Source organism: Anolis sagrei, chromosome 2, assembly GCF_037176765.1.
Source record: "Anolis sagrei isolate rAnoSag1 chromosome 2, rAnoSag1.mat, whole genome shotgun sequence".
Taxonomy (NCBI): domain Eukaryota; kingdom Metazoa; phylum Chordata; class Lepidosauria; order Squamata; family Dactyloidae; genus Anolis; species Anolis sagrei.
Genome location: NC_090022.1, coordinates 285,444,803 through 285,463,116, shown reverse-complemented (window position 1 = coordinate 285,463,116; position 18,314 = coordinate 285,444,803). Strand labels below are relative to the sequence as shown.

Here is an 18,314-nt window from a genome sequence, read left to right as displayed (position 1 = left end):
CAACTTCTTCCCTTTAACATTCCATATTTAATGGGGTTTAAACCTTTTTTATGTTATTGAATCTATATGGAGAAATAAAAAAACCTGAATGTTATGTAAAAGTCAAGCTTGAAAATTAAAAAAAAAATAGTACAAGGTGTGCAGCTGATTAAATAGCCAGATTCATTAATTTTGCACATACATGATGAGGAGGGAATACTTAATGCTTTCTTTCTTCCATTTTTTCCTCAAAACCTGTAGCTTACTGGTAGATAAATGACCTCTTTTGTACACAAAGCAGACAAGTCAGAGATAATATCAGTAAATCTGGTCTGTTTAATGAGGTCTCTACATTGATACCTGAGACTTTTCTTTATCTGAGCCTCAGTAGACAAGGAGTCTCAGCTGTTACTATCAGCCTCTGTCATTAGTGGTGTTGCTGCACAGTTTGAAATGTAAGAGAAAACAAAGCCTTTGCTATATGTTCCCAGTATTTGAAATGTGCAAATTATGTCTATGTTGGACAGAAGAAAAGTATGAAGAGTGCCTCTAACACATCTATTTACAGGAATAATAGCTTGTCAGAAGGGGGAAAATGATTCATTAATATATGAGACAGAAGATATGTTTTGCTGCAGAGTCTCAGAGAATCAATATGGTGCAATGGTTTTAGCATAAGATTACATCTCTGGAAACTAGGGTTTGAACCTCTGCTTAGCTAAGGAATCCTACTAGGTGATCTTAGGGTGTTACACACCCTCAGCCTCAGCAGATAGTAAGGATGAATCCCCTCTGAACATAACCTTACTTTAGGATTGTCACGATGCCACACCAACAGACCTATTTGAAGCTAAATGAGTAAAGCTTCGAAATCTGTTATGTAACAATTTATAAGAATTATCTTAAAACCATAAGAGATGTTCAACAGTGGAACTCTCTGCTTCAGAGGGTGCTGGAAACTCCTTATTTGAAGGATTTTAAATGGACACTGTATGGTCATCTGTCATGGGTGCTTTGATTGTGTTTTGCCTGCATTGCAAGGGATTGGACTGGATGGTCCATGTGGTCTCTTCCAGCTCTGTAATTCTATAATTCTAGGGTGTTTATGGCATAGAGTTAAGTTAGCCTGTGGATAATGAGAAGATATGTATATTATATTATTTATTCATTTATTTAGAACATTTATACCCCATTCTTCTCAACCTCCAGAGAGACTCAGGATGGCTTCCAACAGGCAACTATTCGATGCCGACTCAATATAATGACATAATATAAAATACAATTAGCATGCATTAAAAACAGTTATATACATTAAAACAGTTTGCCAGTTCAAATCATCATCCAGATCAGTCCATTGCAGTCTACTAAAACTTTATCTTCATCAGTAAATCAGTCTATTCTACAAACGCTTGATCCCACAGCCAGGATTTTTTTACTGTTTTTGAGACCCTTTGAACACAATTCCAAGGGGGTCCTATCACTTGACGTATGCCCCATCTGTTTGGATCCATTTGAAAAATATCACATAAACAGAGTAACTGCACATTCTAATCATTTACTATGATTTTATATGTTGCAGTGGTGCAGTTTTACATGTGATCAAAAATCAGTATTCATCTCATCTGCTAAAATCTCAGGAGAACATTAGTTCAAGATTTTCAGGCTACATCACTGCATGATGAAGTGAACCTGAGTGGGTTCACTTCCTTCTAAAAAAAGAAAAGTGTGGTAGGGAGGCATTCAAATAGATTGGGAGGAGCCAGCCTTCTGTGATGTGATGAGTCAAAGTGCAGTGTATTTAAATCATAAGAATTGTAATAATCAGGTGTGATGGGAAGAGGGCTCATCCCATCTGAATATAGTATGCATCCCAACCTAAAAAATACGAGATGCAAAATGATATAAAGCAGTTGTTCTTAACCTCTGGGCTGCAGACTACCAGTGGGCCACAAGGACAAAAATCCGGTCCATGAGCCTCTTTCCTCTTTATTTTATTTTATTTCCGCTCCTTTCCTGCTGCCTGCCACTCTTTCTCTGTCCTGGGCCAGCACCACCCCCTTGGATAGACCACATCAGCTTTAGATTATAGAATATGGTTTTATGTGGGTGAGCAGGTGGCAACTACTGGAGGGCATATGTTTTCTATCAGAAACTAGAGTTGATGTGGTTTATCCAATACAATTTTCTGAATCAGCACCCCAAATAACAGAATTGAATCTAAAGTTGACCAAAAACTGATTTGTAACCCCTTTGGTACTAATATTAGAGAGTGATCCCTGGTCAAAAAAAGGTTGGGAAGGGAACCACTGATAAAAATGGATTATATCTCACTATGGCAGTGGTTCTCAACCTGGGGTCCCCAGATGTTTTTGGCCTACAACTCCCAGAAATCCCAGCCAGTTTACCAGCTGTTAGGATTTCTGGGAGTTGTAGGCCAAAACACCTGGGGACCCACAGGTTGAGAACCACTGCACTATGGCATTGTTTTAGTGCACACCAAAACAGTGTTTTATAGTCAATTATTTTCAGAATCACTGCATGTGGTTTAAATGTAATTCAACTGCACATTTTTGATACTGTTGAAATTTTATAGATAAACTTTGGTGGATTTTACGATTTGCTTCACTGTTAAGAGGCCATGAATGTGGATTAGTATCTCCTTAAGGATACTGTTAAGTTGCTTTTGCAACTTTTTAATCATTAAATCAGATGTCACACTTCAAGATACAACTGAAGATCTATCTCTTCTGGCAGGCCTACTCAGTAAATTTGAAACTATAAAATTGAACCTGCAGGTTATGTTGCGGTTTATACGAAAGCTAACCCAGAAAACGTGCAGTCCTGTCCAGACTTCCCAGCCCTTTGTTCATCCACAAAGAGTAAATATGAGCCAAGTAAATGGGAAAAATAAAATTTACTCTTAAGTAACAGAGTCAAATAAGCAGCTTCACAAAAATATACAGCTTTGAAAATAACTCCGTCCATTTGCATAAATAAAACTCACATAAAGTCCTATGCATTAAATCCATGCATCTTCTTCTTCCTCAATGGTGCAAGGAGACAAATCATGAAACAAGTGGTTCAGTAAGTCCCAAAATCCATCAGAAAAACTCCTCATATTATACTCTATTCAGGGAGTGGTTCAAGCTGGATTGCTTCAATTATCCAGGTGTTCTTCCTCAACACACACACACACAGGAGACGATCTTTACAAAAACTTAGTCATGTACATGCATATACTGTAACACATTATTGGTATTGGTCTTTTCTGTATGCATTTTGATATGTATGCATTTTAATGGTGCTGCATTTATCTGTCTATTTCAATAATGTTCTACCCTGTCTCAAGTCATAGAGAGAAATGGGTAATATAATATTAATATTATTATTAATAATAATATTAATAGTAATAATAATACAATTCCACAAAATTAACACATTATGAAAATATGTACACCAGTGATGGATAGCTGTGGGAGATGAGGGGTGCACAGTAGCCCCCTTTTAGGGGACCTTGGAGGGCTTCATCTCATTACACACTCCACCCTCATTGCAAAAATCAAAACAATTTTGATGCCAAGACCCTTCCCCACTCTGGAGAGTGGAAAATTTGTCTGCTGTTTGTTTGTTTTTTTTGGTGTTTCGGAGAGCTACATGGGGAACGGGGGCATGATAGTTCCATTGACTTGTAGAACAGTATTGAATTTGGAGCACTATCTTCTGAGGTTCTTCAAATTTAATGCAAGTTAATGTAAAGTTCCATGCGTTGACATGTCAAATTTTAGTTGGATTTGGTTAATAGAATATAGGATAGTCTGTTATTTCTTTAAAAGCCAATATGTGCCATGGTTTTTTAAGTTTCTACAAGGAAGTATATGTTCTGACACAAACATCCCTTGCTGTGGTTTCATTGACAAAATGAAAGTTCATCAAACTAGGATAAGTCCCAGTGATTACAAAGAGAACAGTCATAATGTTAAATCAAGAGTGCTTTGGTAAATTTTGAATCATGTATTAAAACAGGCATTCAAGTGAGCCAATAGAGAGATTTGTTATGTCACACACAAATAAAATTCCCTCTCTACTATTATCTAATAGATAATAATAATTTAAGGAACACCAACAATTGTCGACTTGTGCTGTTAATGTGAAGTAAGGACATAGGAACTGAGCCAGATAATCCCAAAGATCGTTTTGGTTAGGTGCAGAATAGTGCAGAATCAGTTCCGTATGGGAAATTGCTGATGTTTCCCACATCGGCACACCCACTGATGTTCCCCAGCAACAGGTAATGAGAGGCATGTTTTCTCTGATGCCAGAATGATATATATGCCCTTCATGAGAAGTAGCCATTGATTCCCTGTTCTCCATGAATTCGTACTACTCACCTTTAAAAACATCCAAGTTGGCACCCAATAATAGCAGTGAATTCAATCATTTAACTATATGCCATGTGAAGAACCACAGTCAGCCCTTCACATTGACTGGGTTTGGAGACACAGGTCCCCATAAAAGAAAAAAACTGTGAGTAAACAGAGTGATTTTTAAATTATGGGATGTATATACACACACACACACACTTTTAAAGACCTGAAGCAACACTTCTCCTGGAAATTCATGGTCAACTTCTGCTGGAAGTTAAGCATTTAATCATATGGGAGAACCTAGAAATTCCTAAAGAGAACATTTTAATCATATCTATAAATAATCAAATCTGCAAAAGTCAGTCACAAATATGAGGGGCTAATGGTCCTTCTCTTTTATTTGACCCAAATGTCTTCCCATTTAATATCCAGTATCTCACTTGTACATTTGCCAATCTTAACAACAAAATGAGCTGTGATATTTGCTTGTTTGTTGTTGGATGATTATGATTATAATTGACAGCAGTGGTGTTTCCTTAGTTGACCTTTTAAAAATTATGGTTTAGCCCAAAAGTAATTTCAGTGCTATGCAGGTATTAAATGTTAAGATAAATCCTAAGTTGGCAAACAGCACTAAGAGACATAGGAAATGAAAAAAAGAGAAAAGGAGGGAGGGAGGAATAATAGAATTGCAACACCTTCATTGGCTTATTGTTGGAAGCCAGTTGCTTTCTCCCTTGCTCTGATATTCTTCTTGCATGGCCTTAGGTTTACGTTAATGGGAGTAACCTTTCCCACATGTCTCACAGTCCAAAGGTTCCTGTTTTCTGTGTTGCTGTGATTTCTCAAAGCATAAATTTACCATGTTTTATGGCACCATTTTGAATTCAGGCCTGTCCTTCAGAGTAGAATTCATATATCTTGGCAGGCATTAAATTGTATCTGCTTTTATAGTCAGGTTCTTTTATATAAAGGGGGGTGGGGGAGTAAATCTGTGTCATTTGAACATCATGCAGTTTCACTTCATCACATCAAGTCACTCAGATATTTCTCATAAACTGTGACCTTTCTTTGTTAATGACATAGACGTGTTGCTACAACATAAATAACTTTGATGCACTTTCAGAGGTTTTCCCCTTGTTTTTGAAATCTCTCCTATCACCAGTCATGCTTTGCTTAAAGCAGTGATCACACATAGTAAGGAGTTTTGAGTAATCTCCTTCATGTGTTGAAAATACATTGGGGAAGGGAGATGGAGACCAAACAAGGTGGCTCCATCTACCAGCATTATCCTGCTGCATCTGCTGCAGCCCAGTTGAACATCTGTTTGACATCCACTGGCCAGAAGGGGAATTTACCTAAGGTTATAAGCTCAAAACAGCACATGCTTTATGTTCCATAAGCAGTGAAACATAATGATATATCATACAATATTAATATACATTATAAATAAATAAGAACAATATTTTAAATTATTTTAAATATATATATTTAATCTTCTGTTCTTTGTCATTCCATGCTTGAAGCCTAAGACCTTACTAGAGTAGTAATGATGGTGCAATAAGGGGGATAAAATGATAGAATCTAAGGTTTAGACAGAACCACAAGGGCATTCTGGTACAATCTTCTGTAATGCAGGACACAACAAAAAGCACTGCTAGAAGATGGCCATCTGTAATCTGTCTGAAGACCTCCAAGGAATATTGGCTTATGTGCTGTCACGCGCTGGCCTATAGCAATTGGCTTTTGAACAGGATGTGCTCTTTGTGCCCAGCGGGAAGCCGGGGTGCCTCGAGTGAGAGGCCCTAAGGATTATCCTATACAGAGTCTTTAGAAGCTTGAAAAGTTTAACAAAGTCCTTTATTATTGCTTAGGTCTTCAACAAAACAATCAAATACTTCTCAGATCTTCAACAGGTCAAACAAATACTTCAAGGCTTTGAATCAACTGGTGGCTTTCTTAATCTTGTCCACAAGGGACAGGCAACTAGCTTCATGAACTGTTTCTTTTCTTTAAAAGGAAAACCCTTTTTAACCCCTCCTTGGGCAATCTACTTTCTAAACGTTGCTGGTATGGGCTCTACTCCCGGCTCCAAACTGCTTCTTGGGTCCCAAGTAGACCTACCAGTCAAGGCTTTGTAGATTCTCCAGCTGGAGTCCTTTGGAACTGTCTTTGTACAATTGAGGGTTTTTGCACAATTGAGACTCGTGCGCCAATTGCAACTGTACCTTGTAAAGGCTGATCTGGCCAGGGTGGTCCATGCCTTGGTCACCTCTAGATTGGACTATTGTAATGCGCTCTACATGGGGCTGCCCTTGAAAATGGCTCGGAAATTTCAGTTAGTCCAACGGGCGGTAGCCAGGATGTTAACTGGTGCTCCTTACAGAGAGAGGTCAACCCTCCTGTTCAAGGAGTTTTGCTGGCTGCCGTTCATTTTCTGGTCCCAATTCAAGGCGCAGGTACTCACCTACAAAGCCCTAAATGGTTTGGGACCCGCCTACCTGCATGACCGCATCTCCGTCTATGAACCCATGCGTTCTCTTTGTTCATCTGGAGAGGCCCTGCTCGCAATCCCACCTGCATCGCAGGCGCGTCTGGTGGGGACGAGGGACAGGCCCCCCGACTTTGGAACCCCTCCCCAAGGACATCAGACAAGCCCCTACATTGGCAGTCTTTAGGAAGAGTTTGAAGACCTTGCTGTTCCGGTGTGCCTTTCCAGAATAGGAAACTCCAGCAATATGTCCCAGAAACACTTTAGCAGAGATTTAAGATTGTCTGCACATTGCACTTACCCTACTTTTCATCTGTCATACTCAGCACTTTTTAATCTGTACACATTACATTTGGCCCGGCCCTAGTTTTATCGTGTTATGGTGTATTGTCTTATTGTTTACTGTTATTGCTTAATGTTTTGATGTGCTTGAAATGTTGTGTGTATTGTTATGCTGTTGTTTTTATTGAGGCCTTGGCCTTTGTAAGCCGCATCGAGTCCTTCAGGAGATGTTAGCAGGGTACAAATAAAGTTAATAATAATAATAATAATTCTCCCCCAGAATTTCGTAAGAAACGAAGCTTCTCTACAGGTGGAGATGATTCACGTCCTGTAGCTAAGCTATCAACTATAAGACTGAGCTAAAATGGCTCCCTTTCCTTCCTGAACCCTGGAGAAAGGGGCAGAACTAAAGAATATAATGATAATTGATGGGTCATTGGCCCTATGATTGCAAACCAAGGGAAGCCACCTTATTGCAAAATGCATGGAACTTTGCAATACATGCAAACACTCAATAGAAAGGAAAAGAAGTTGGAGCTCCTGGTACAGCCGTACCAGCACAGCTTAAATTCAGTAGGAATCTTTATGTAAGAGGATCTGCATCTGTGGATAATAGAATTGAGTGATTTTCCAATATCCAAGGGGCTGCCATGATGTTACAGCTGCCCCAAGTCCCCACGGGGAGATGGGGCAGAATACAAATAAAGTGTAGTAGTAGTACACTTTATTAGTAGTTGTAGTTGTAGTTGTAGTTGTACTACATAGAAGAGCTGATAAAGTGATTGTTGCACTCTAAGAATGATGCTCACTGGAATACCAGTTAGGTATGCTGATATTTATTTATTTACCACATTTATATACCATCCCTCTCACCCCAGAGGCGGCTCAGAGTGGTTCACAATTGGCAGCAATTTGATGCCTCAATAATTATAACAAATAAAACTATCCTAAAATACTATTAAAAACATTAGCATACAATATAAAAACATAAAAACCATACAAAGCCTTAAAAACATTATTGTGAGCATCTCCATGTCAAATCATTATTCAATTGCGTTGTCAAGTGGTTCCATGATTTCGTATCACTATGCTGTATTTGGAAAGGCCTGCTTAAAAATCCAGGTTTTCACCTTTCTTTGAAAAGTCAGGAGGGAGGGGGCCAATCCTACATCCCTAGGCAGGGCATTCCACAGTCGGGGGGCCACCACTGAGAAGGCCCTGTCTCTTGTTCCCACCAAACGCATCTGCAAGAAAGGCAAGACCAAGGGCAGGGCCTCCCCAGAAGATCATAATGTCCTAGAAGGTTCATAAGGAGAGATACGTTCGGATAGAAAAGTTCATTGTGCCACGGAAAAAAATTGTCTTCTCGGCTCCCCAAGTGATTATATGCTTTACATGCTCCGGATGTAAAATGGGTGCCATTTCTGGAATCATCGTTTTTGGAATCATTCAGAAACAGAGTTAACATTTGAGGCATCAAAATGTGTGTTGGACAGTGTAATATTGCCATCACTCCAGATGGTAAGATTTCAGTTCCTAAATCACAGAAAGTACTGGTAACTTGAATGTTATTTCAGAGAGTGTTTTCAGAAGACCAAACCAGGTAAAGAAAAACAACTTCACCTCAGAGATGTGCATATGAAACAGTCTCCAATGATTCCAGATATAAGATTATTCATGCCGTTCTTTATAATGAAGTGAATATTGAACTCGGCTAATATTTTAATCACTAAGAATGATAAAATTAGACTTTATGAGTCATTGCCAAAGGGCCTAAAAGTTCTTGCTTGGGGAATGCCAGTATTATGTAATAGCTATTTGCAGCATTTTAATAGCCATTTATGTCGTTTCAATAACTATTTATGTTGTTTCAGAACCTCCCATTGGGCAAATGCATCCTCCGCATGGAAGTGTAACACCCCAGAAGAACAGCAATCTTCTTGTTATCATTGTTGTCACTGTTGGAGTTGTGACTGTGGTTGTAGTGGTAATTGTGGCTGTGATTTGTACTAGGCGATCATCAGCACAACAGAGGAAGTAAGTAATTTGGACAGTTCTCTTTACTACCAATGTAAAAATACTTGCAATTTTTTCTCGACCTGAACATTTTGTCTCAAGTCATAGACATCTTGCTAGGAATGGTCAATTGCTAGTGAGAAATGTTTTAGCTTTAGACCACAGTGCCAGTCAATTTAAGGTTGAAAATGAAGAACTTCTCACCCAAAAAACAGAGAGAAAGATGAAAAGCCTCATTCATAGTGAAAGGCGCAGGACTTCAAGCCCAAACTGCTAAGATTTCATGTTCCAAAACCTAGGAATTGGTGGACAATTATCAGTTTTAAGATTTTTCTCAGTTTAAAAAGTCTAAATATGAAAAAGACAGATGTGGAATTCTAATAAAAATGAAGTGAAGTGAACTGAATTCTCACCTATACCTCCAACTTGTTCCAGTCTGCCTAGTGGTGGAATTGTCCCTGGCTTCTGAATTGAGTTTATCTGGGCAAGAGTGTAGCTTTCTGTTTTCCGAGAGTTTGTCCTTCTCCTTCTAGTAATATTTCCCTCAGGAATATGTCCCTTCTGCTCTCCATCCAGCTAATTCTCTACCATGTCAGCTCCCACCCAGCCCAGTGACTCCAGAAATGAAAAAGGGGAAACTGGAATAAATGTGGAATGGTCCTTTTAATGCTGTTAAAAGCCAACAAGTAGATTTCAAGAATATATTAATAAACTATAATATACTCTGTTGAGAATAAATTGGGCCGCACTATAATCAGAGCAAGATAAAAGGGTGACTGAGAACTTTTAAGCTATAGCAGAGGATCAGAAAGCTCAGCTACCCAATTCCAGCTGTTGGTTTAGATCAGTGGTCCCCAACCTGTGGTCCTTGGACCACCAGTGGTCCACAAGAGTGAAATATGGTCAATGGACTCACCATTACTACATCATTGCCTGGAAACCACATGACAACAAGAGCGACTGGTCTTGCAAAAGCCTCTTATAGTGCTGAGTCAACAGGGATGTCAGGAGGGGAGAGGCTGACTAACCATGAAAGATTACTACTATCACATCAACTCTAGATTATTAAATATGGTTTTCTGTGGGTGAGCAGATGGCAACTACTGGGTGGCATTTGTTCTGTATTAGAAACTGGAGCTGATGTAATCTATCAAATGCAATTTTCTGAATCAGCACCTCAAATAACTAAACCGAATCTAAAGTTGACCAAAAACTGATTTGTAACCTTTTTGGTACCTACATTGGAGCATGATTCTTGATCAAAGTGGTCCCTGGTCAAAAAAAGGTTTGAAACCACTGGTTTAGATGGATGTTGAGTTTTATGTAAAATAACTCCTAGCGCCTGAAGGCACATAAAGATCAAAATGACAGCTTAATCATAGGAGAGCACCTTGATCACACAGCCCAGCCAAAATAATAAAAATCATAATTATTGGTGTCTTGGTTTTTAAGTCTGTTGCATGACTTATTTGGGGCCCTCGATTCAGAAAATTGTATTGGATAGAGCATCAGCTCTCGTTTCTTAAATATGGTTATCAGGTGGGTTTTTTGCTTTTGTTTCTTTTGGACAATGAGATGAAGTGTGGTGTATGGTATATATTCTGAATCTCAAAAGTGAGAGCTGATTGGGGAAAACTGATGATATTTTGGGAATCAGCAGGACAAATATATCAAGAAACAATTCTTCATCAAAATTTGCATTATTATACTAGATGGCTAGCTGGAACATAGGGAATCCAAGTGGAAGGAACTAAGCATGTCTTAAAATATAGACCAGTGCTTCTCATCCTGTGGGTCCCCAGATGTTTTAGCCTTCAACTCCCAGAAATCCTAATAGATGGTAAACCGACTGGGATTTCTGGGAGTTGTAGGCCAAAACACCTGGGGACCCACAGGTTGAGAACCACTGATATAGACCTTCTAACATTATTGAAAGGAGCCTCCATAGACTTAGAGCAAATTTTGAAGGTGAGTCAGTAAAAACAATGAAATAGCACACCATGTATTTGAATAAGGTGTTAGCTGCCATTTAGCATCCATGAGGATGTCAGGCATTTCCTCTAAAGATATATATAAAAATGGATTTACCTTCACATTATGCAATAATATCCACAAAAGAGTAATATATTTCATGGCTAACAGATATGCAGAAAATACATCATGCAGCTATTGAAGCTCCACTAACTTCTTCATCAGGCAAAATATATTTAAACAATATAATACGAGAAGGAAAGCAAGAATGGTACTCACAGGCCTACCTTTTGTAGCAGATATTGTTTCTGTTGTAGTTCAGTAGTTCTGGAGTGGTCTGAACTTCAGCAGAAAAAGTACTCGATATCAAAAGGTGACCTGTGACTCTTTCTCCTCTCTTCACCTACTGTATGGTTTTTAAAAGCATCACTCTTGTGTGGATTGTTGATATTTTTTTTGTATAATGTGACATGGACAACAAGGCTGTCCCTGAATATCTCCAGACTGAATATCTAAATATTTTCATACCATGTTTCTGATGCTCATTAGCCCAGCATTACAGTTTCAGTGCTAAGCCTATATGTGTTTCGATTGTGCACAGAAGCCTCATTTCTACTGCAAGGCCTATAACAGCAGCATTAAAAGTTAAAACACAAAATTTTGAAACTCTCATTTTCAAATACCATATATCTATTTTGCACTAAGCCATGGAGACATATAATACTATGGGATGGGACATATTTCATACCACAAATTCAAGCAGCTGCAAGTTGCCAGGGAAAATTAGTCATGCAGGAAAAAAGTCTCCTTGGGCTTCCTTTGTATTCATTTACAGCTGTGTATGAGAAGAATCCCTACCTGGTAGAGGACTGATATTGTGAAATAGCTGGTTCAAACTGGGAAAAGAAAAATCTGCACTTCAACAAGGCAGCCAGCCAGCTATTGAAGGAACTGATGCTAATGACTTCTGAGCTCTCATTTCACTTGCTTTGCCACATTTCAATGCACAAGAGGATAGAGCATTACAGCATAACATTGTAAACAGCTTGGAAGTTGCTACTTGCAAATAACTAGTTGATTGTATTCATAGAATTGTGGAGTTGGAGGGGACCTCAAGGACCACCTAGGCCAATTCCTACCAGTCCCAATATTCAGTTTCTTTCTCCAATAACAAAGGCATAACAAAGTAACCTTGCTGTAAGTCAATGAGAAATAATTTCTTTCTGAAGTGCTTTTCAGCTGGAGGTATGGACAGTAAATTGTAATGAAGGAAGGAATATCATGAGGTACAAGTACTCCCTCATATTCTGTTGTGGCTCTTGAGACACTGATGGAGTGAATGGGAGAACAGAGAGGTTTTTTCTAACTGCAATAAGTTGCTTATAGCATATTTTAAAAATATAACACTAACTCTAATTATAATTAATCACTAGTAAAATAACTTTTTATGCTCTGATCAAAATGCTATAGGCCAGTGGTTCTCAACCTGGGGTCCTCAGATGTTTTTGGCCTACAATTCCCAGAAATCTCAGCCAGTTTACCAGCTATTAGGATTTCTGGGAGTTGAAGGCCAAAAACATCTGGGGACCCCAGGTTGAGAACCACTGCTATAGGCAAATGGAGTTGAATTACATAAAACTAAAAATTTGCAATGGCCATTCCCACTCTGAATGCTGGCAGAAGCCTTGAATAAAATAGAAACCACTTTCTCAGTTGAAGGTTAGTCATGTTCATTTTGAGCAATTTCTCCTCAATATTGAATTTCATGATGGTGGTTGTCTCACACTAACTAACTGAGAAATGGGGAAGAGAAACATAAACAGTTAATCTCAGGTTGCTGGAGAAATTGCCTATTCTTAAACTATTCACAAGGCAAAATACATATAAAACAGAAATCTGAAGGGGAAAACCCCATTAAAAAGAAAATGTAAGCAGGAATACCTAAACCATCAAAACAGTCTTTTTATTAGACATCAACTATTCATCCGAGCCAAAGTAACTCTGACTTACCATATGGCATAGTTATGGATAGCATAAACATTTTTTAGGAAAAGCACACATTTCAGTGTGACTCTGCCATCCTTGAGAGCCTTTGTTCTTTGTACCCAAATGGTATTCAACATGCATAGCTAAGAACATGTTCAGCATTTGTATCTAAATGTAAAGAATTAATGGTGTCCATCATTCCTCACCCTATAAGGTCTAGGGTTGCTCTGGTTTGCAATCTAGCAAAATATCTGTGCATTGCCACATGATTCGCACCTATACATTACACAGGGCAAAGATATAGGGCAGCGTTTCTCAACCTGGGTGTTAGGAATCCTAGGATCGCAAGGGAGGGCGGTATCAAAGGGTTCACCAAAGACCATCAGAAAACACAGTATTTTCTGTTGGTCATGGGGGTTCTGCGTGGGAAGTTTGGCCAATTCTATTGTTGGTGGGGTTCAGGATGCTCTTTGATTGTACGTGAACCAGAAATCTCAGCAATTATAACTCCAAAATATCAAGGTCTTTTTTCACCAGACTCCACCAGTGTTCACATTTGGGCATACTGAGTATTTTTTCCAAGTTTGGTCCAGATCCATCTTTGTTTGAGTCCACAGTGCTCTCTGGGTGTAGGTGAACTACAACTCCAAAATCAAGATCAATGCCCATCAAACCCTTCCAGTATTTTCTTTTGGTCATGGGAGTTCTGTGTGCTAGGTTTGGTTCATTACTCATGGAGTTTAGAATGTTTTTTTTTATTCTAGGTGAACTATAAATCCCAGCAACTACAACTCCCAAATGACAAAATCAATCCCCACAACCCCACCAGTATTCAAATTTGTGTATATTGGGTATTTGTGCCAAATTTGGTCCATTGAATGAAAATCCATCCTGCATATCAGATATTTACATTAAAATTCATAACAGTAGCAAAATGACAGTTATGAAGTACCAATGAAAATAATGTTATGGTTGGGGGTCACCACAACATGAGGAACTGTATTAAGGGTTCACAACATTAGGAATGTTGAGAACCACTGGTATAGGGTAATAATCATGTTGCAATTGCTGTCCATGGGACTGGACTGAGAGGTATCCATGCAATAAAAAGAAACTGTAACCCAGCACACATGTAATCCTTTTCAAGTATGTCTTATGAATGTGCCTATATAAATGTAAAGAGAATATGAACTGCCTTGATTGGGGCGGGTGGGGGGGGGGGAGAGAGAAAGAAAGCATTCATTCATATTTCTTCTCTATCATATTCTATTGCAAAATACTCATACTCTGTCACTGTCAACAGAGAATTAAAGGTCATTTTGAAGCTCCCAGTCTGCACTTCCTGGAGTGTCTATATACCCTATATTAGGTGATTTGAATGGATATGATAGAATCCCGGTCCTGACCCTTAGTTATTACAAGGAGGAATTCCATATGTATGCAACTACTTAGGTGTTGTTTACTCCATCATGCTTACTAGTTTCATGACTCCCTTTCTCATCCTTGATTTTTACCGCCTTTCATAAGTGTGAAGAGAAGAAAAACAACAGTAAATGTGTGTAGTCTAGGGATGTTAAAAAATTCCACTAAGTAAAAAAAAAAACATTAAAAGGTGAAACATGCAAAAAATAAGTACAAACACACATTGGCCAATAGGGGAAATATGTTCAAACTACGTGCATTGAAATGAATACAACATATGTTTTACATCAACATATGGGGGAAAAGGAAGCACAAACTTTCCTGGGACAATAAAAGTGGCACAACCTTATATGAAACAATGAGAGAACAAGAATGCAAGTGAGATTCAGATAAACATGACACAGTTGAGATCTGGGAGATTTTCAAATCCCTCATGTGGACCTCATGTGTAATTTCATGTCCTGCCCATGTAGAATTCAAATTCACACAGGGAGCTTACATATGTAAAACAACTCCTTTTCTCTCACTTCATGGAGGATGTTAGGGCCAGACAGTGGCAGTTCTTGTTATGCAGGGAGGGCATTTCATCTTTTTTATGGGCCTGGATGGGTATGATGGAATGTGCCTGCTTTTTTTCCCCTTTCCTTCTGAGGCCAAAGCAGAGAATAAATCCGTGTTTGTGAAAAAGAGCTTGTGTGTCTTATACCCAGAGTTAGTAAGTGAGGGGAGGGCAGGCTAGAGTGGAATGAAAAGGCCAATCCATGAGTCAAGCTGGACTGGGTGGCCCTTGTGGTCTCTTCTGACAATATCACTCTATGACTAGAGCAGGGCACATTTTCCAGGAAGAGTAACACAGAAGAGATGTTCCTAAAGATGAGAAAGACACAAGGAGCAAACACTTGGAAGAATATCACACACAGAAATAGAACTGTTAGAAACTACACTGTCTCTTTGGAGCTACATAATTGATTCCACACCTTGAAGAATGTGGAATTAGTAGGAAACTTGGATAGAAAGGACTGCACCATCCTGGGTTTCATTATATAGAACAAAGTGAAAGTTGAAAATAGTTGAAAATACACTCTGGGGATTTCAGAAAGCTGCTTTTGATGATATTAAAGAAATACTGAATGAGATTCCTTAGTGAGAAATCGTCAACTACAAGCAAGTTCATGATAAATGGAAGTTTCTTAAAAGTGAGATATTGAAGACAGTTTAAATGAGAAAGAAAGTTGAAGGCATCTGAAAAAACCATTGTGAATGTATGAGAAGCTTTCAAAGGAGCTGAGATTTTAAAGCATAATAGGAAAAAGGGGGGGGGGGCATCAAGGAAAAGTACAATATTTGTAGGAAAAAGTCAAGGAATGAAACTTGGAATTAGCTCAGGTTTGTTAATAGACCACAAGCTATACATGAGTCAGCTGCATGGTTATTAATTGCTGTCAAGCAAGTTTTGACTTATGGCAGTAGTTCTCAACCTGTGGGTCCCCAGATGTTTTGGCCTTCAACCCCCAGAAAGCCTAACAGCTGGTAAACTGACTGAGATTTCTGGGAGTTGTAGGCCAAAGCTCCTGGGGACCCACAGGTTGGGAACCACTGACTTATGGTGACCCAATGAATGCAAAACTATAAGACATCCTATCACCAGTAGTCCTGCTAGCTTCTCCAATGTAGAGCTGTGGCTTTCCTGACTGAGTCTATTCATCTATAATGTGATCTTCTTCTTTCCCTATTCTTTCCCACTTGATCATACATTGCCTCTTCTAGTGAGCATATATTAGCAGAAAAAAGGACAGTGCATTTCTGTGCTGCATCAACAGGAATATAGAGAAATAATTATACTACTGTATTATTACGTTTAGTCGGGGTTTATTTAGGATGCCATTTCCAATTCTGGGCACCGCTATTTAAGAGGACATTGACAAGCTGAAAAATATCCAGAGGAGGACAAGAAAAATAGCTTAATTACAAGCCAAACTCCTTGAAGAAACTGGACTTGCTGTGTGGGAGAAGAGGAGAATGAAAGATGATATGAAGCACTATCATGTTGGAGATCAAATGCAGGTGTTTTCTTCTGCTCCAAAGAATGGGACCTAAACCAATGTAATAAAGAAGGTTCCAGTTAAACTTTAGGAAGAACTTCCTAACATTAAGAGCTATTCAGCACTGAAATGGCCTCCCTCAGAGCATGAGGCACTTTCCTTTGTTGGGTGCTTTTAAGCCAAATTTGGTTGGTCAGATTTCATGACAGCTTTAGCTGTTCATTCCTTCACTGGCAGGGTTGTAGCTCTAAGGATCCCCTCAAACTCTACAAGTCTAGAAGCCTATGAAAAATGAGTTGCCATCATGTTGGAAATTTGCATTATTAGAAGCTGATTTACAGTGAACTAAAACTGAACTACACTATGGAGAAATGTTTGTATTCTCAGAGGGAGGGTGGAGACATATAGATGCAACACTGGGACCAATGCACAAACAATGCATTCATTGCTCAATGTATCCCAATGTGTAATGTATTCCAATGTACAGCACATATCAATACAGAAAGTGTTCCAAGTACAATATATTCTGTCATGAAAGGGGAACCCCTTTTCTGCAATGGGGCATCTTCTGTAATTTTAGCACAACCATGCTGGTGGAATTTTAGCAATATGTTGCTGACATATGGAACACATTAGGAACATAACTCAGTCATTGTAGAATTATGTATAAAAGCTTCTGATGGAAGATCTCAGCTAACATTTTCTCCCCCCCCCCCCTCCCACCTTGTCATAAACTAATTGCCAGTCAACATGACTGTACATTTCTCCTCTAGTTTTTAATGCAAGAGAGCAAAATCAGATTTACACGGTAAAGGTTATGTCAACTTCTATTTTGCTCCCTTTGTTAAGATGGTTAAAGAAAGCTCCTGAAAACATACTTATATCATCAAGTAAAGGTCTGCAAGGAAATCCATCTATTTGGCCTAGATTTTGCATTTTAGTATCTGAAACTATACTGCTCTCAGCCAGTCTATCAATCCATCACTGATAACAAAATAATAATAGTAATAATGATGTATTGTTGAAGGCATTCATGACTGGAATCACTGGGTGCTTGTAGGTTTTTCAGGCTGTGTGGCCATGTTCTAGAAGCATTCTCCCCTGACGTTTCATCTGCATCTGTGGCAGGCATCCTCAGAGGTTGTGAGGTCCACAGACCTCATAACCTCTGAGGATGTCTGCCATAGACAATGCTTCTAGAACATGGCCATACAGCCCGAAAAACCTACAAACACCCAGTAATAATAATAATAACAATAATAATGCCAAGTCTCCATGCCAGTAACAGTTTCCCAAAGTCACTCAAACATTTTGCCAGAGCACCACCAGCATTTAAGCATAAACAAGTGGATTGCCTTATTGACTCACTCAGCACAGCAATAGGTTGCCTCTATATATTCATATTGCAGTAGCTTGTCAGGACTCATTATAGTAAGTATGCAGCAAGGTGCTGTTCCTGTGAAGACCTGGAGCTTGACAGTAATTGAGAACAGAACCCCAACGTGATGCTTATACAAGGAGAACATATTCTGGGATGACTCATTCGTTTTGATTTACTTTCATTAATGACCTTTCTTTCTGCAAGTCTCATTTACTTGATGATGTCACTGCTTATTATCAGCAAGACTGTATATAATGCAAAGAAATAAGCAATTGCTGAATGTTGCCTATTTTTCCCCTTTTTAAAATTTTCACATAATAGCATTACTATACCAACATTGGAGGCATGTATGGAGTGGCCTGTTGTTGTTCATTCGTTCA

At 38.9% G+C, this 18,314-nt stretch overlaps 1 protein-coding gene across 4 annotated transcripts in view; it reads left to right on the top strand.

Moving 5' to 3' along the window:
- Positions 1-18,314, top strand: part of DCC (DCC netrin 1 receptor) — a 1,101,219-nt gene that overhangs the window by 1,004,751 nt on the left and 78,154 nt on the right. For all 4 annotated transcript variants that reach the window (XM_060761267.2, XM_060761265.2, XM_060761264.2 and 1 more), the window contains exon 23: positions 8,991-9,153. In XM_060761267.2, coding sequence (XP_060617250.2) covers positions 8,991-9,153 — 163 coding nt within the window. The remainder of the gene's footprint in view (positions 1-8,990; positions 9,154-18,314) is intronic.